The 20,000-nt window shown below is 38.0% G+C and overlaps 2 protein-coding genes across 2 annotated transcripts; one reads left to right on the forward strand and one right to left on the reverse strand.

Moving 5' to 3' along the window:
• Window positions 1-2,385: 2,385 nt before the first annotated feature.
• Window positions 2,386-19,505, reverse strand: LOC119575440 (ribosome biogenesis protein BOP1 homolog). Its single transcript, XM_037923060.1, has 14 exons — window positions 19,346-19,505; window positions 16,435-17,143; window positions 16,136-16,268; window positions 15,170-15,374; window positions 14,781-14,949; window positions 13,553-13,656; window positions 13,335-13,409; window positions 12,836-12,992; window positions 10,931-11,149; window positions 10,671-10,783; window positions 9,799-9,972; window positions 9,069-9,214; window positions 6,917-7,063; window positions 2,386-3,093 (listed from the first exon to the last, which is right to left on the reverse strand). The coding sequence occupies exons 1-14, from the start codon at window positions 19,409-19,411 to the stop codon at window positions 2,940-2,942; spliced, it is 2,571 nt and encodes an 856-aa protein (XP_037778988.1). The 5' UTR covers window positions 19,412-19,505; the 3' UTR covers window positions 2,386-2,939.
• LOC119575441 (piggyBac transposable element-derived protein 4-like) lies at window positions 4,221-6,055 on the forward strand. The gene is given in 3 exon segments (XM_037923061.1): window positions 4,221-4,632; window positions 4,750-5,071; window positions 5,074-6,055. Coding segments are annotated over 2 exon segments (951 nt in total). The 5' UTR covers window positions 4,221-4,632; window positions 4,750-4,791; the 3' UTR covers window positions 5,745-6,055.
• Window positions 19,506-20,000: the final 495 nt, after the last annotated feature.

Here is a 20,000-nt window from a genome sequence, read left to right on the forward strand (position 1 = left end):
GCAAGCAGATAGATAGGCAGGCAGGCAGAGATAGATAGGAAGGTAGGCAGAAGAGAAGAAGGAAGGTAGGCAGGCAGAACAGACAGGAAGGTAGGCAGCAGAATAGATAGGAAGGTAGGCAGCAATAGATAGGAAGTAGGAGAGAGCAGAGATAGATAGGAAGGTAGGCAGAGACACAGACAGGAGGTAGGCAGCAGAGATAGATAGGAAGGTAGGCAGCAGAGATAGATAGGACAGAGATAGAAGGAAGGCAGACAGACAGACAGGAAAGGTAGGCAGAGACAGACACAGACAGGAAGGTAGGCAGGCAGAGATAGATAGAGAAAAAGGTAGGCAGGCAGAGACAGACAGGAAGCATAGAAGAAGGAAGGTAGAGGAGGCAGACAAGACGAGATAGATAGGAAGGAGGCAGAGCAGACACAGACAGGAAGGAGAGGCAGAAGAAGATAGGAAGGTAGGCAGGCAGACAGACAGAGAGCAGCAAGATAGATAGGAAGGTAGGCAGCAGAGATAGATAGGAAGGTAGGGAGTAGATAGAAGGAAGACACAGACAGGAAGGTAGGCAGGCAGAGATAGATAGGAAGGTAGGCAGGCAGAGATAGATAGGAAGGTAGGCAGACAGACACAGACAGGAAGAGGACAAAGAAGTAGGCAGCAGACACAGACAGGAAGGTAGGCAGCAGAGATAGAGAGAAGGAAGGTAAGGAAGAAAGAAGGAAGTAGGGAGTAAGAGAGCAGGAGAGGCGACAAGAAGAAGTAGGCAAGGAAAGAAGGTAGGCAGAAGAAGATAGGAAGGTAGGCAGCAGACACAGACAGGAAGGTAGGCAGGCAGGAGACAGGGAGCAGGAAGGAGAAGGTAGGCAGGCAAGATAGATAGGAAGGTAGGCAGCAGAAGATAGGAGCAGGAGTAGACAGTATGAGGTAGGCAGGCAGACATAGATAGGAAGGTAGGCAGACAGAGATAGATAGGAAGGTAGGCAGGCAGAGAAGACAGGAAGGTAGGCAGACAGAGATAGATAGGAAGGTAGGCAGGCAGAGACAGACAGGAAGGTAGGCAGGCAGAGAGAGATAGGAAGGTAGGCAGACAGAGATAGATAGGAAGGTAGGCAGACAGAGACAGACAGGAAGGTAGGCAGGCAGAGATAGATAGGAAGGTAGGCAGGCAGACACAGACAGGAAGGTAGGCAGGCAGAGATAGATAGGAAGGTAGGCAGACAGAGATAGATAGGAAGGTAGGCAGACAGAGATAGATAGGAAGGTAGGCAGACAGACACAGACAGGAAGGTAGGCAGACAGAGATAGATAGGAAGGTAGGCAGGTAGAGACAGGAAATTAGGCAGGCCATCAGACACAGACAGACAGTAAAGTAGGCAAATAGGCAGACAGAGACAGACAGGCAGGTAGGTAGACAGTGACAGGCAGGAAGTCATACAGAGACAGATAGGAAGGTAGGCAGGCGGGCAGACAGAAACAGACGGGAAAGTAGGCACAGACAGGCAGGCAGGCAGGCTGGCAAAAAGAGACAGGTAGGCAAATAGGTAGATAGAAACAGGCAGGTAGGCAGACCGGCAGACAGAGATAGATAGGAAGGTAGGTAGACAGAGACAGGAAGATAAGCAGGCAGAGACAGACAGGCAGGTAGGCAGACCGGCAGACAGAGATAGATAGGAAGGTAGGTAGACAGAGACAGGCAGGCAGGTAGTAGGCAGATAGAGACAGCCAGACAGACAGCAGGTAGGCAAGCAGGATGGTAGACAGAAACAGGCAGTCTGGCAATCTGACAGGCAAGCCAGTGGACAGATAGCAATGAGCAGTGAGGGAGGTAGACAGTTAGACTCATACACACAGATAAAACAGAGGCATAGTATCATATAATAAAAGTTTAAAATTTGGTTTGGATTCCATTTGTTACAATGGATATTCTGGGTGTGACATACTGTCTGTTTAATTGTCTGAATAGATAGTTCAGATTTTCTCATACTTTCTTATTTTATTTTTTTATATAATCATTCTTTACATCATTATTTTTGTATTTTAAGCAATAAATTTGTTGAATAAAAGGGCAATTCCTCAATATCTTCAAAAAGTAGGCCACCCTCCAAAAATATTCAAATGAATAAAAATGTATAATAACTGAACCAGTAACAAATGTTGGATCTTAATTCACCTAGAAACTACAGTACTAAATCTGCCTATGTATCTCTATCTTTACATAAGGTCTAAATAAATAACATTTAATATTTTTAATTTATTACAAAACTCATTACATACAAGATATTATCTAGTAGCATATTTGTAACAACTTTAATTTTAACAGTACAAGAAGTACATATTTTACTACCTTGGTTTTTCAACTTGTTTTGAAGTTTGTATGTGATGTTTTTCACCCATGCTGGACATAGTTACATTTCATCATAAAAAATGAATTGTATAGCTACGATGTATACAGTAACTGTTTTTACTAACAAATTGTAGTATGGAAAATCCAGCTCAGGCTATCAATTTCTTTCCTTGGCCAATAATTACAATATTAATTTTCAAGTATACTATAAAAGGAGAAAAAAAGAAAATTTCAACAAAATAACAATTTTCATTCTTGTATAGTGACACTTTCAATCCAAACGCATTCACCTTTTGCTATTCAAATCACATCAAAGTACAGCACAATATAATCTATACATCTACACCACAAGTCTCCTTGAGTTCAGTACCATAATTGTATCCTGGAAATAAGAGAGAATTACAGAACAAGATCTATTTGACACTTCAACAACAATGTCTCTCCTTACACCCCAAAAATAGCAAGACCTACATTGCCATCCAGTAACAAGTGTGTGTGTGTCACCTTTCATGTAATCTTGAAGTAGAAGGACTGTCTATATCAAATACACCTTGTTCTGAGATAACAAACTCCCCCTAGTCTGACACTTCCAACTCTGTTAACTCCACAGCCTGATGGTGGTATCTGCTCCAGATGACAGGACAAAAGGCTCATAGGGATGCCAAGCGATGTCCAATACACACAGATTTTTCAGGAACCAATGACCAGCCAACTCCTTTACAGGTACGATGAGAGGATCTGTTATCCAGTCACTGGAGAAAAAACATGAATGATTTATGTTAGCAATATAATCACAGTCATCATCAAAAATTAATATACAGACTCCATATGCTTTTGACAATGTTTCATGTAACATATTCAAATTTCTCCTTTCTGGGCTAAAAAGTGTACCAATATAGTATTTACTAAAAGAATATTATGTTTTCATGTTTTTTTTTTTATGGTTTCAACAAATATTTACTCTAATTTTATTGGTCTTTCATATATTCTTTTATAAAGTACTCTTCGTTTGAAAATTATAGCTCAAAATAATCCTTGCAAAAAAGAACATACAGAAAACTTCATATCCTCACAGGGAAAAACCTACTTTATGATTTTAAGAAATAAATTAGTTTCACGAAATAATATAGGTATAAATATTAACCCATTCACCCCATGTGGTATCTATTCTTGCCATGCTCTCAATGGACCCCAACATGTATGGCATCTAATCTTGCCATGGCTTCTACGAGCCCCATAACATTTGGCATGTGTTTTTGCCATGATGACTGACTACAGACTGACTGTTTATTTTTTTTTTTTTTTACCTAATAGATGGCTCTGCTAATAGTCTTACGTGATTGGTTGATAATTATGTGACGTATGTAATTTATGACGTATGTAATTTATGACGTATGTAATTATGACGTAATTAATTATGATGTGTAATCATGTGATTTGTTCACACTATATTGCGTGATTATGATGTACCCTGACCTGACTGGCTGGAAACTAGTAATTGCTTTGATTGGTGGATCAGGTCACATGGTGTGATTTGATTGGTTAGTGATGTGAATAAAAGGTCAGTCAAACGCTCATTCCAGCAGAACGATCGCAGCCTTGAAAGGTATGAGCTCTCGCTCCCTTTCTCGCTCTCGCTCTAGCCCTCGCCCTAACTCTCACAAAACGATCGCAGCCATGGAAGGTATGAGCTCTCGCTCCCTTTCTTGCTCTCGCTCTAGCCCTCGCCCTCACTCTCGCAGAACGATCGCAGCCTTGAAATGTATGAGCTCTCGCTCCCTTTCTTGCTCTTGCTCTCGCTCTCACTCTCGCTCTAGCCCTCACTCTCACTCTCGCTCTAGCCCTCGCTCTCACTCTCACTCCAGCCCTCGCTCTCTCTCGCTCTAGCCCTCGCTCTCGCCACCAGCTGAGGCCGTCCACCTCGACATTTTTGTCAGAGTCGAGCTCCTCGGAGGACGACGACACTGGGGATGAGCTAATCCCCAGCGATGACTCAGACTCAGACATTGATTATGAGGCCCCAAGTGACGACGATTTAGACTTTGTCTCACACTCGTTGGACTTGACAGTGACGAGCCTCTGTCAGTCCATGTCAACAAAACATGGAACAGCAATGCTCCAGGGACCCCAGACTTTAGGTGGAGAAGGAAGGAGAATGTACCAAGAAAGTACAGTTTTTCTGGTACACCTGGTGTCAAGGTTGACCTGGCCAAGGATTCAACACCACTGGCAGTCTACAGGGAGTTCATCACCGACGAGCTGATTGACTTCATAGTGGAAGAGACGAATAGGTATGTAGAGTTGATTCACATAGCTTTTCTTTTATACACATTACTGCTATTATCCAGATACCCAAAGGTAATAAGTGTACCTACATCACATAATGCATTACATTTGCCTGCTGACAGATTTGCAGAGGCAAACGAGACAGCACGAAGACACGGACGGCGATGGAACCCAGTCACGAGTGCCGAGCTCCATGTATACCTTGGGCTACTGATGCTGATGGGGATCAACAAGAAACCTTGGCTGGCCTTTTACTGGTTGAGAATCCAGGGGTGGCCATGCCAATTTTCCCTTTGACCATGCCCCGCGAGAGGTTCGAGCAGATTTCCCGCAACCTCCATTTCCAGAACAATGAGGGGGAACCTGCAGAGGAAGATCGGCTGTGGAAACTGAGGGCAGTGCTGACCATTCTTGGGGATTGCTTCAAGAAGGTCTTCGTCCCGGATAAGTTTATATCGACGAGTCCCTGTGGAAATTTAAGGGTCACCCAAGTTTCCGCACCTACAACCCGAGCAAGCGGGCCAGATTTGGGGTAAAGGTTTACAAACTTTCTGCAAGTGACGGCCTGTGTGCAGGGTACACTGCCGTGTTCAAAATCTATACCGGCAGGGAGCAGGGGTCTCTACCGTCCTCTCAGAAAGCGGTGGTGGACTTGAAGGAGGAGGGTGAATTCTTCTGGAAAGGGTACACGGTGTGTGTTGACAACTGGTACACCTCTCCAGTGCTCTTCCATTTTTTACAGTCCAGGAAGACTGGTGCAGTGGGGACTGTGCGCCTGAACCGCCGCCACATGCCTTGTGATTTGAAGGTCCGGAAACGGGAGGACGTGGACTCCCAAAGTTCTCCAACCGGCATGTTGGCACTAGTCGCTGCCTACAACGACGGAATGAAGGGAGTGGACTTGGGGGACCAGCTCGCTCAGTCTTACCCTTCAGTGCGTAGGGCACTGGAGTGGTACAAAAAGATTTTTTTTTTTATTTATGACTTGGCCACTGTCAACAGCCACGCTGTTTACAAGTATTTGGGCAACAGGTCAGAACAAATTGACTTTCGTCTCGACCTCGCCATGTCAATAATAAATAATTTTCTTCCTGATATCAAGCCCTACAGTGCTTGAGGGCGCCCATCAACGCTGCCTTCTCCTTCCAGATTTCAGGGAAGGACTAGACACATTGTGAGGGAGACGCCTGGAAGGAGATACAGGAGGTGTTTCCTCTGCTACAGGGCCGGAAGGAGGAAGATGATGCGGACTATATGTCTGGCATGCGAGGTGTCACTATGCACCTACGGGTACTTAGAGAGGTATCACTCAGAAAAATTTGGTATAAGTAAAAAAATAAATAAAAATGGTGATGGGTACAATTCTGTTTCTTGTTCTCCTTTCTATAATTGAAAGAGGCAGCTAAGTCCACATTCTGACCTATATAACAAAACAGCAACTTTTATAATTCATAAATAAGCTAAATGAACTATATTCTCTCTTACAAGTCTCGTACGAAAGAAAAAAAACACTAAACTTACAGTGTGACCTCACATATCAATACAAAGTTATTTTTGAACATCAAAGTGAAGCTACATTCACTTCTGCTTTTCTTCCTTTTCTGTTGAATGGGGAAAAAAAAAAAAAAAAAAAAAAAAAAAAAAAAAAAAACATGGTTTGATCTCTCATATGGACAATGCACTACTTCTGACAAAAAAACGGCTAAGTCCATACTTTTACCTCTTGTTCAAAAACAACACTAACTTTTAGCATCAAAGTGTTGATCTCATCTGTTAATATAGACAACTTGGAAGCGATTCAGTATATCTCCTCAATACAAAGACGAAAAGATGCCTAGAAAACACCATGAGAAAAGTGCAGTTTCTACACATTACCCTTATATAAAACCCAACTTTACTACAAAATCTATGGCCAGATTCCTGCAAAACTGATATGATGGTCTTTGCACAGCCGCGCCAGAAAAAATCCTGTTGCAGGGCCCACAAGGCTGGCAAATATTCCCAGGAGCGGGGCTCAGCGACAAGCAAAAAATTCCAGGGCGAATGGGTTAATGAACAATGACATCATAATCATGGTGATGATAATGAAGAAAGCAATGGAAAATAAAGAAATACAATAATAATGAAAAAAAATAAAAAATAAAAAATAAAAGAAATACAATAATAATGAAAAAAAAGAAAAGAAAAAGAAATATAATAATAATGAAAAAAAAATAAATAAATAAAATAAAGAAATACAATAATAATGACAAAATCATGCATAATCTCATAACAAAAACAATCGCTTACTTGTACACCATTCCATGAGACACGATAATTCTACCATCATCTGATGCAGAGGCAAAGAGCGGGTATTTGCGGTGGAATGCAACTCTGCGGACAGCTTCCTTGTGGTACTTCAAGTTATGAGGCTTCCTAGTACACTCCATTTCAAACCTGTAAAATAATAATAATAATAATAAATAATCAATCTTAAAAAAACTCACCTTAAATTAACTGATTGATCTTAAAAACTACTTATATCCTCACAGATTTGCAAAAGATTCTCCTTCAATGGCACTTTGCATACAGGAAATATTGTGTGGTTAACACCAGTGAAATAAAGAGAAAAATAAAGAAAATAAGTGGTTGGTTTACACTTCAAACACTGAGATGAGCCTGACTACCATATTTCCTATTTTTGGATTTACCAGTATCAACCTCTCAGACAAGCTGTAAATTTATGTTATCTTATTTCCTGGCTATGCCTGAAAGCACATGGTAAATTGTTAATGCTGTGTTATGTCATCAACAATTGCTTTATTGAGACAAACCATATATCACAGAGATCACACAATATTGCTGTTTTAGATGCAGAACTTATAATAAAAGAGATAATGCCCTATTTGTACACCATTTGTATAGCGTCATATAAATATAAGAAAATATATAGCTGGATAAACCTGACTTTTTATAAAAAATCTGTTAATATCTTTCTAAAAGTGTCTATTTCCAGTCAGTCAATCTTTTGCTTTTCTTTTCATGTCATTCTGAACACATTTACACATCACTAAGTATATTTTGACATGATTTACATCAAAATGATGAGAATAGCGAAGTTAGTTAATAACACAATTCATCTCAAACATACATCCATTTGTCAAATAAATATTAAACAGCACTACACATCACACTTGGGTGCATAGTAGGATGTTTGTGATATCAAATAAATTAACTGGCAACTCTATGTAAAAATCAGTTCAGAGGCTACATAGTCTCAGCAGCCAGCTCACTGATATGGAGAGGACTGGTTCCCCTATATGACTGATGTGCTACATCATCTGTGCAGTGAAGGTCAACCTAGACAGAAGTTACCAATGGGAGCATTACCTCTCTGCACCTCCTGCCACAATAAATACACCATGCAGAAGAGTGCTTCAGGAGACATTAACAGGGAATGCCATCACCTTGGTAATTTAACTTAATGGTGACAGGAATGACTACAGTGTTCATTGAAAATTTTGGCTTGGTGCGAGGTACAACTATAACCATCATGATTCATTATGGCCTCGACACCCATGACGCCTATGTCCTTTGATGAGGAAAAAGCACTACCTGGCCCCTTTTCCATATCAACTTATGGTATTGTATAGTTTTACTATTTTTACAGGTAAGTCATGCTTTTCTCTCATATTCTTTCATAGGTCCTCATTGACAAGTACTTGGAGGATGAGGCCAAGCTGTATGACTCCAAGTCAGACATTGATTTTGTGTCACTGCAAAACACATTGGAATATATATATATTTATATATCTATATATCTATCTATATATATATATATATATATATATATATATATATATATATATATATATATATATATATATATATAAATGAATAAATAAATAGATTCCCCATACAAATTTACTGGAAAAGTAAGATAAACTAATATTTGGCCTTAATTAAAAAAATTTACAAGAAAAGTAATTTAAGGACTGACTATGTATATTTTGAAAATTCATTTGTGCTAAGGTGGGTCCCTCGTATATATGTGTGTATATATATATATATATATATATATATATATATATATATATATATATATATATATATATATATATATATATAATATATATATATATATATATATATATAATCCTAGTATGAGTCAGTTTTGCTTCTGTTCTTAGGCAAGGTCTGTGGCAAAAAAAGAAGTTAGACAACTGAGTAACATTCTCAAAGTAAAAATCAAGAAAAAGACAAAAATCATAAACAAGTGAGTTAAAATCATCAATTCTTTCATTTCCACATCTAGAAAACACTATCCTAAACTAGGTGTTCATCTATCCACAAATTCTAATCTTAAATAACTAGCAACAATCATAAGAAAAAAAAAGGAAAAGAAAAAAAGAAAGAAAGAAAAAAACAGTAAGAGTTTAAAAAAGAAACCACAAAAACTTACCAGCTGACTTTCCGGTCATAGGTACCGATGAGGAAGTGCTCACCACCTGGATGCACACTGATAGAAGAGACCCAGCGGCTGTTGGCTCTGATGTTTTTCAACATGGTCTGTTTCTGAAGGTTGTACACTCGAACATGAGTCTGGGTCTGGAATATGATAAGGTGTGTTAGTGTAACTGTTAGAGCATAGTTAAGCCATGCACTCATACAATTACAATCTCTATCTCAAACAGGCATAGGACCAAGTACCTACATCTTCCACAAATATACACGAACATATATAAAACACAGATAGACAGACAGACACACACACACGCATGCACGCATGCACACACATCCATGCATTTACACACCACATACACCAAAAAAATAAATGTGAGCACATGGCATCAACTCACCCATTCCTTTTATCATTTATCCCAGGTGTAGACACATTTCTAAATACAGAAAGCTATTTTCCCTCATCCAACCATCCTAATCCCAAATCCCCTTAACTCATTTCAGACAGGTTATGTGTACTACTGTCATAACAAACTGCTTGGTCTGTGGGGTACACCTGTACCCCACAGATACACCAGAATGCATGCGGGACATTCGGCTTGATGTAGTGGATTCCTGCACCCAGTGTCAGGCCATTGCCAGAAATCACCAGAATCACCAGAGTTTATCACACTCAGGGATTTCGGTTACCCTGCGGTGAGGGGTTAAATGCAAGTACACCTGTAACTCACCACAACATAAAGGAAGGGCAACTTGGGATGGAATTCTGCCACTTCAATTCGGGCTCTGATGGCTGTGAAGGGGATCTGCGATCTCCAGCGGCTAAGCTGATGAATTAGGATCGACCTGTTCATGCCATGGGGTATCACAGTGACAAAGTAGTCACCCTGTTTATGCCAGACAATCTGAAAGTTAACATGAATATTAGTATTGAAAGAAAATTAAAACAACTGTTATGAGCACAGCCAGTCTTTGTCATCCATATATATTTTTTTAAACAATAATAATAATAATAATAATAATAATAATAATATTTAAAGTTTAAAGTTTCATAACATGAGTACATGTTAATTAATGATGACCTCTTGATTCATAAATGAATACAAGGGTTCTATTCCTGTACTGTTAAACTTGTGAAAGACCTCAGAATTCATAAATAAATAACAGGACTTTCTCTGGACCTTCAACACATCTTAGTCTGTGAGCTAGCTCAACATCTAGTGACACCCAAGAATAGGAAGCAAGTGAGCCACCAACTCAATGATACTGGTGCCACCACAGCTGAATGATCAATAAAATGAACTTTAAGTGCATATTGAGGTGAGAAAGTCATTATCAGTGATTAATTAATCTTCCAGATTAAAATATGTTCATAATATAAATTCTAGCCATCTTGAAGATTCAAAGCAGTTACTGGTTGAGTTCACAATGAGGCTTACAGTTCCTGACAATCTCAGGATGAAAATTAAAGACAGGGACCTATATAACATATATAACATGATAATTTTGCCAAACAACTTATACAAAGGATTTCTTTAGAAGTATCAAGGGACAGGGGGAAAACTGTTTATAATCCCATTTCCTAACATGTAATATATCTCACCTGTTTGACATCCTTGAAATGTTCTAAAACAACTCTTATTCCATTGCTCCATTCAGTTGCATCTGGTTTCCTCCAAGTTACAGCTGTCCTCACACGTTCAAACTGTTTTCCAACTGAAAATGACAATTGGCATTCTAAAATCCCTGTTCCATAGTCTAAATCCAGTTCAATGAAGGGTGACAAGATTTTTAGGCTATCTCTACAAACATCATCAACATTAGGAAAATATCTTTCACATGAACAGACCAAGATTAACTTACTTTGATCATCTCCCTTATCAGGCTCCACCCTGAAGACAGCATTAGTTTGCCTAACCACAACCCGATCTGTGAGGTAGGTCTCGGGATTCATGCAGAAAACTCTGTTCCCCACAACCACCGCCAGCAGAAATAGTTTGGGGCTTGGATTCCAGGCCACCCACTTAATTATACCTTTGAAGTTGAATGTTCTCAGGCAACGTCCAGTACTAATTTCCCAAACTGTGGATAAAAGAAACAAACATCAGTACATGGTAAAGTTTTGCAATCATTAAAATATGAGAAAAAGAGAAACTGTTGCCTTGGAGAGGAGTCCTGCAAACCAGATGAAAATGAAATAGCACAAACTCAAATTTTCTCTAATGAAGGTATAGACTGGCACAAATGAATATAGGTGCTTCAAAAGATGAAAAAGGAAGCATAAACAAGAATAAATGACAGGTTTATGTTGCTAAATAGCTGAAAAGGGGTGATTTCTCTATAACAGTGATTTACAGCTGTATGCTTCAATAAGGAACTTCATATCACATCAGTATGCTTAAACATTTTGCATTTGTGCCACACACAACTGTGAGAATCACACCTGTATGACTGACAAACTCTATTGGAACAAACTGACAGGCTGAAAGGAATTAAAAAAATATTTGCTGGAAACTCTTTACTCAAAATCTATACCATGAAATTTATAAACATGAGCAAGGGTAACCATGATATCAACTTGCCATGCTTTTTACCCTATTATCACCATATGTGGTACACCATTATCAACAGTATCTAACTCTTTAATGACGCTATCAGAAATCTGTCGACGTCACTTACTCCAGTGACAGTCTAGCAACTATCCTGTCGTTTGGCCCAGGAGTCCACTACATGTAGAGGAACTTCCCACATGACTTGCTCTTGTGCGTCATGATGCCTATAGCCATACCCGTCAAGATGAGTCGGTTTGTTATGATGGCTATAGGTGTGGCCCGATAGTAAGAAGTTAATCCACTGCTAAATCTATAAGGTCTATAGGTATATGTACAGTTTCTTCAAAAAATCCTGATCCACTCCTGTGTCATCTTGTTTTGTACAGTAGGTCTGAGCCAAAGTGTCAATCACTACTACCAGCCCTATACACTGTCACTGGGAAACATTGCAATGTATTATTATTTTAAGTTATGCTGCTAGCACTTGCAAAACGATGAATCTTTAAATATCATAAATGGTTTCCACATTTGCCACATTTACATGAATATCAAGTAAGGGATGAATGACATTTTTGTATTCCCTTGTTTGTTGGAGGGGAAGGGAAGATGGTTGTACATGGCATACATTATGATAATTCTGATCTTATATTCACTTTATTCAATCAAATAGTAAAGAGGTGGGAGGAATACCAGGAGGCATCTGTTCAAGAAGACAAGGGGGTACAAAAGATGTGGGGAAATGTGTGTTTCTGGGAGTGGATTAACTATACATTATGAGAATTCTTATTTTATAGTTAACATGTTCATTTCCTTGTCAAAAGAGGCTCCAGGTAAGGTGTGTATATGATCAGATAAGGGAGATGATGGGGTTCAAAGAGATGGGAGAATGGGGATGAGGTTGGGATGAAGTGGCTGGAAGAATCTTGCTAAATGGTACAAAAATTACTTCCTTGCATTACCTACTTCTAAATGACAGCAAAACAATGTGGAAAAACAACAGGCCAATTTTTGAGAGGTTATGCTCTCTAGTTTCCTCAAACTGGGCATAAAAATAAAATCATTACTCAACTGTCTGTCTTAAGACTTTCTGAATTAAAATCATATCAGATATCATCAAAACTTCACATCTCCATTTACCTGTTGCCATTTAACAACTCTTAAGTCAATGACAAACCCATCCCCACATCTGACAGAGAGAAAAAGGGGTGACACTTACTTTTAACTGTGTGATCATCTGAACCAGAAGCCAGGAACTTTCCTAATGGATGAATTGAAATGGTTCTGACAACAGACTGGTGGCCAACAAATCGCAGTGCTTCCCTCGTTGGGAATGGCCGCAAGTCTTTGGGTTTGGGCATACGCGGCAACAAGTCCTGGAAGAGAAGTGGAAAGGTGAACAGCAGGTAAGCAGCAGGTATAGCAATGGCCTGATAAGATGACCAAAAAACATATTACTGTCATTATGTTTGTTACATGCACAGTGAAGGTACTGTCATCACAGTCAAAGTCTACTTTACTCCACAATTAAAAAAAAAAAATTCTGAATAGTCTTCATGTGGCTAAATTCTCTTTATCTAAATACAAGTTAATGATATTCCCATTTTGACTAGTCTTACAGCAATGTCCTAATTCAATAAGGGGGTACAAAAGATGGGAATGGGAGGAAGAAAAGCAGGTGGAATGAGAAAGATATACTTCTATGCCCCATTACTCACATCTGCTTTATGTAGATGTTTCTTTATCAATTTGCGTGGGGCTAAGTACAAGTCAAGGCATCTTTCATATCTTTCCTGGAAAAAAAGAAAGAAACATTATTTCTTTATTCATGCAGTATAATCACCAATAATGGTCCTGAATGATGTACCATTTCAAAATCTCCAATAATACCACATAATTTCAAATACCATATAACAAACAACCTGCCATCACTTACTTTCACGAAATTGTAAAACTGTGGAACTTTACGAACACTAGTGAACCTCCTGGCATTGTATTCTTTAATGTATTCTAAAGGTGCGCGATATGAATCCTCGTGCCCTGAAAGACAATTATCAGATTATTTACAAACAACTGTATGGGACAGTCCATTGTACATCAAATTAATATCATCTCTTTAATGCATAGTCTCCCTATGGACTGATAATGCAAATTATGTGTTTGCCCAAAAGCTACTGATGAACTGCTATAGCTTTACAAATCTGCTGCCAATCTTTAAAAGAACTTAAAACAGAGATCACACAACAGAAGAAAAAGGATACAGAGTCACTGACACATACAAAGAGGCACACATACACATGCACAAAAAGACACACCCACTCACATGTCTGTACAGATAAACACACAGACAGTGGATGCCCTTAAATTAAACAAAACTATCATAAAAGTTGAAAACAACTAGCAGAGAGTTTATAAAAAGAAAATCTGAAAGGAACAAACAAATCAACATTTACCAATATAATAATGATATGAAAAGATACCACTAATGCAATGGGGAAGACATAAGGAAAAAACAACAACATAGAAAACAGATAGACAAAAGAAAAATTAAAGCTTAACTAGAAGGTGTGGTTAATCCCCTATAATTGCTAATACTCCTTTCAAATCTTATGAAGAAGTTAGCAAAAAATTAAAGGTAATTTTCCATAAATGAGATCATAATAAAAAGTTCTGAATAAAACATGACAATGGTAGATGAATTTCGTTTTCTAAATTAAGCCATTGAAGATGTTCTATGTTATAAATAGATATTCTAACTATATGTTTTTTTTTCCTTTATGTGCATCTTGTTTGCATGATTTTGGAAATCTATTTGTATTTTCACTGATAAATATAGAGTAAATGTGATATTTTTTTTTTAGATTTGACAGACCTTTGTGTGGTATGTACTTGATATATCATAGTGAAATATACACTTTTTGGCCACTGAGATGTGGCAAAAAAAGATGAATGAAATACACAGTTCCTGCATTTTAAATCAAGATCTAGATATTTCACAGACCATGGGGCATACTACCTAGGTAAGCATGTGTGACTGAGACAGACAGACAGACAAACAGACAGACAGACAGATAGACACACACACACACACAAAATAATAATAGTAACAAAAAAAAAAAAGAGAAAAGAAATAATAACAATAACAAAGGGTAAATCAGCCCTACCTGGTAAAGGCATTTTTGGTGTCTCCAACCGGTGCGTTAGCCTTCTAATCTGGTCATCTCCCTTGGTACCCCACAGGTCATAAAACCGTTTTTTCTTCTGCTTGGTCTTGTAAGTGACCATTCCCTTCTTGATCAACTCCGCTCTTCTTGCTACATATGCAGCCTCATTCTAGAAACAATAAATATGAAAAACTTTAGAATGGAAATTTTTTACGGTAATCACAACAGCCTGGAGTATTTGCAAAGAAAAAAATATGATCAGTGGTGATGGGTGATGGAGGTGATGAGAGATGCTAATGCCCAGGATCTTAATAATCATCACTATCATTACCATCAAAGTGGACTATGATGACTTCAATAATGAAACCATAATGCAAACAAAAATATACCTTGCTCGGAATGAAGGACCTCTTGTGCTCCGGCCGGCCAGAGAGAGGCATGTCCATGACCTCATGAGTAAAGTGGTCAATCCATTTACTGTACATATTATACTTAGCATCTGGGACTCTGTTAGATAGGACGCGCCTCACTATATCCAAGTCTGCATCGCTCAGTCGTACCTCCTGGCCAGTCTGTTTGTCATACACTGTTCGCCTGAAATGCAAGAGGGATGAGGTATGGGTTTTAACCACAGGGGTTTAAATAGTATTAAAATGCTGTTGAAGATAAAAAAAAAAAAAACACAGGCAAGGTATGAAAGAAACATCTACTCATGCATATATACATAAGTATGGTGTATAACAAAAATTTGTACAACAAACTCAAAAGCGCACACACACACACACACACACACACACACACACACACACACACACACACACACACACACACACACACACACACACACACACACACACACACACACACATATATATATATATTGTATGTATGTATGTATGTATGTATGTATGTATGTATGTATGTATGTATGTATGTATGTATGCATGCATGGATGATAGGAGAGTGCAGAAATAGAGGAAAACTAAAGTAATGGTAATGGTCATACAGAACATTTAAACAACTTATTCCCTATATGAAAAATAAACCTTTCTAAAGAAAGTAATGGAAAGTCCTCAATAGCTTGCAAACGTCAGATGCTGCATGTGTTAAGTGAAGAGCAGCTTCCACTCTTTGTGCTCAAGCAATGGCTACCTAACCTCTATTATACATATTCTAGCAAGATGAAGCTAGTGATTTACTATCAAATAACAAACCAGTTCAAGCTCTTATCTTGTTAAAATATAAATGATGGAGATTTGTCTTCCCTGGCTGCAACATGAGGCTGAGAAGTCATAGCATCATACTATGTGTTTGCCTTCTGGACAATTACCTAAACACTTATTGCTGAGACTCACCCATGATCTGGATCCTCTAACATCCTTAAGAATTGATCCAGCTTGTCTCCTTTTTCGGGCTTGATGATAGGGTTTCCATCCAGATCGTATCCCATGTGTGGGTACTCATCATACCAGTTCATTGGGATGTTTCCTGAGTGAAAAAAAGAAGGAATATTATTTCTTGAAATAATATTTTCATTTCATCAATATATACAAACACACCCTTTTTTCAGAGAAATTTGTCCTTGCAAACTGTAAGAAACAACTGCAATATTTCTGAAACATTTCATAATTTCTTACATATTATTTCTTCTTACCAATTGTGTTCCTTAGATCTTCTTCATCTGATGAGTCCTCTTCATATTCGTCGTACAATTCTTTCCCTTCCTCTTCCTCCCCCTCCTTCTCCTTTTTCTTTAATGTATTTGTACCACTGGTGCTTGCCTCACTGTTATTTCCTCCCTCTCCTAAATTTCTAATACGAGCTAAAACTTTTTTGACTGATGTTCTTTTCTTCAGTTCCTTGTCCACCTTCACCTCACCAGCCATATCTGACTCAACACCACTATCCTTCCCATTCTTGCTAGTGTTAGATCCCTCTTCCCACTCCCTTTCCTCACTCTCACTCTCTGTCTCCCACTCCCCATCCTCACTGTCAATTTCACTTCCATCCTCATCTGATGTGTCCTCATCTGATGTCATATCGTGCCAGTTTTCCTCATCAGAATCTTCCTCCTCTGAACCTTCTTCCTCGTCCGACTTCGAAGCATGATCTTCCTTGGCCTCTGCTCCTTCCTTTCCACTCTTCCTATCTGCATTCTTTGATCTTGCCCCCCCTTTGGAACCTATTTTCTTTTGATTCACCTGTTTACTTTCCTCTCTCTCTGTACTCTTGTCATCTGGTTCATCATCCGATTCGTCATCTGATTCATCCTCTAATATTTCAGTTTCCTCTTCCCCTTCACTGATGCTATATTCAGAGTCTGAATTTCCTTCATCATCAAACTGCTTTGTCATGAAATCATCCTGAAAGAGAGAAAAACCACAATAACATAAGAATATATATCACAAAGAGATTGCTTAAGTTTATTCACAAAGTAAGAGCATTTCAAATAATTTATGTTATCAAGTTTTTGCAGTTTGATAAAAAGACCTTCTTACTCTTTGTGCTGAGATGTCATAACATAAATACCATGTATACTGTGATTTTAGTTTATTAATTGTACTTATATTGTACTCAACAAGTACTCAGTTACCAAGTCAATTACTCGTCAAATCCAGTAAAAAATCCCCCAAAATTGAAGGGATGAGGAATCAGGTGAGGTCATATCAGGTCTAATAATTGACCTCTTGGTAGCTAAGAATACCTGTGGAGCCATGTGTGTGTGTAGGGAGGGGGGTATAAATTGATAGTACATGTACCTAGCAACAAAGAGTTGAAATAATTATTGCTCCTCTTCTATAAAGCAAACAGTAAGTGTTTACCAGACACCCCCTTTTCTCATTTTTCATTATGTTATTGGCTGTATTCAACCCAAATTAATTAGAACTTGTGTCCTTCCTTGACACTTATTCTGGTGGAGAGTTATGAAGAGTGAGCAGTGCTCATTTCAAATAATGTAGAAAAAGGCATCAGTGAGAATGAATATCTTCATAGTAAAAAAAAAATTGTATTTGACTGGTTTCAACTATATTACCATTAGAAATACATGTACTTCTGACAAAGATATAGTCAAAACCAGTCCAATACATTTTTGTAATGTAAAGATATTCCCTCTCATTCATAACTTTTTCTACAAAAGTTATGCACACTTATTCAATTTTGTCTATGTGTACTTGTATAGCTGTACCAGTGTGATATGAGTCATGTAATAATTTACTTATAAAACTTATTTAGTGAGGATAAGAAGTAAATGTCCAAAACACTGTTCAACAGAGGAACTGAAAAAGTCAAGGTAATGACCATAAAAAAACAATCACAACATTGGTTTTAAGAAAGGTAATGACACAAACTTATACAAGTCTGAAAATCTATGATAATATAGTTACATCCCTAATAGTCATGGTGTAGTTTTAGTTTCACACAGCCACATGATACAAGGTACATGATACATGAAATAATCTGTGCAAGCAAAGAATAACATAAAAAATGAAGAAAGTAGGTTGCAAAAAATTCTGGGTGGAACCCCCAAGAGGGAAATATTGTATTTATGTGTGGTTCTGGGGTTAAAAGCCTCTAGGTTTGAAAGGATTTGGGTTCATACAGCAATATTTACAGATTCCCAGAGTAGTTGGAGTAAAACTTTTATTTATATCACTTTTATTGAAAAAAAAAAAACTCATAAATTACAATGTGTATAATTAAAACAAAGAATTTTCCCTTGTCATAATCTCTGCCCCAGGAAAGAAAAGTGTTTGGTTCACATGGTGATGCTTGTGGATTTCCCAGAGTAGCTGCATTAATAGGTACAGTCACGATGGTGCAGTCACTCCATAAACAATACTAATACTTTCATTTATATAATTTGTAATGGCAAATAACAAGACATATAATACAGCAGGGATAACTGAAAGAAAGAACAATAACTGCAAGAGTGAATGGCTGTGTGAAACTAAAAAATTACTGAGAATATAAATGCACAAACAGTTACAGTACCAACATGGGTATGCATAGGGACCTTCATGCCAAGCTCTAGCACTTGCAAACAGCCCTTCATATACATTCTGGCAACACAGAACTTGTAGACTTCCATAACAATCTATCATCAAGTAAGGAACGAGTCCAGCCTCTGCCCTGACAATGTATACATACAAGAAGAGGATGTTTCAAGGCCTTTGAGAGAACACAAAACATTGTCCTCAACAGTGTGAGGATTTTTAATTTTCTATGAATATTTCTGTCATAATTATTGCTCCTAATGGGAAATACCTATGCATCCATCTATTCCATATGATTTCAAACCTCCATTAACATTAGAGGTATGGTACTGCAGGTCTAGAAAATTCCATACTTATCGATAGTTTCAAACTACTTACGGGTTACCTTAGATGGCTTCCTTCCATAAATATAAAAATAACGAGAATCTTAACCCAATGCAAATCTATTATATATTTCAAAAGCATTATTCGCCTTCCGAAGAGAGAAAAAATCGGAAATAAAACACGAACTCCATACAGCTTTCTTGACCGGGTTATTTTTCTTACAAATATAACCAAATATATACTTACATTCCCAATTTCATCTTCGAACACTTCATCCTTGACAGTGGGGAGCTTTCTCTTCTTACCACTCATCCTTACTTGAAATAATAACGACAAAAATAAGAGCTTCGCGAGGTCTCTTCCTCCACGCGTTTCAACACATGTGTGCTCAATGTTTGGTACGGGGCTACGGCGGCATTCGTTTTTCTCTCTCGTGTGGGGTAAATCAAGTATGTAAAAGATAGCAACTTTTGGTGTTTTGGATCATTTTTTATATTCTTTATTTTGTGTTTAGGGTTATGAATTGGATTTGGCGAGTTTATAGTAAATGGCGTGGCTGTTGTTCTAAGTTTTGTTGGACTCGTATCCCCACTAGCGATGAATGAGAGAGAACGAATGACTAGGGTAAACTAGGGTAAAAGTAAAATACAAATCGTTTGTTTCTTACGTCTTATAATTTTTTTTTGTGAATTCATTTCTTTTTACAAATGTTTATTATCAATACAGAGATTTTTCATATTCCGATAAATTGTAGACTGTATTCATTAGAGTAACATACTTCGACTATCATAAACGTATCACGATTTAAGTATATAAGTATAAAGTCATAACATTATAAGTGTTATAGTGTGATTTTTGGAACTACTTACTACGTGAGTATTTGAGTATTGTACATTTGAGT

Source organism: Penaeus monodon, chromosome 7 (assembly GCF_015228065.2).
Source record: "Penaeus monodon isolate SGIC_2016 chromosome 7, NSTDA_Pmon_1, whole genome shotgun sequence".
NCBI classification, from domain to species: Eukaryota; Metazoa; Arthropoda; class Malacostraca; order Decapoda; family Penaeidae; genus Penaeus; species Penaeus monodon.

Excerpts from the sequence above, each read along its gene's own strand:
- LOC119575440 (XM_037923060.1), bottom strand. The coding sequence starts at position 19,411 with ATGAGTGGTAAGAAGAGAAAGCTCCCCACTGTCAAGGATGAAGTGTTC. Across the intron at positions 12,993-13,334 it reads AACATCTACATAAAGCAGAT|GACTTGTTGCCGCGTATGCC; the intron begins GTGAGTAATGGG and ends CTTCTCTTCCAG. Across the intron at positions 11,150-12,835 it reads AGATGATCACACAGTTAAAA|TTTGGGAAATTAGTACTGGA; the intron begins GTAAGTGTCACC and ends TTTTATCCACAG.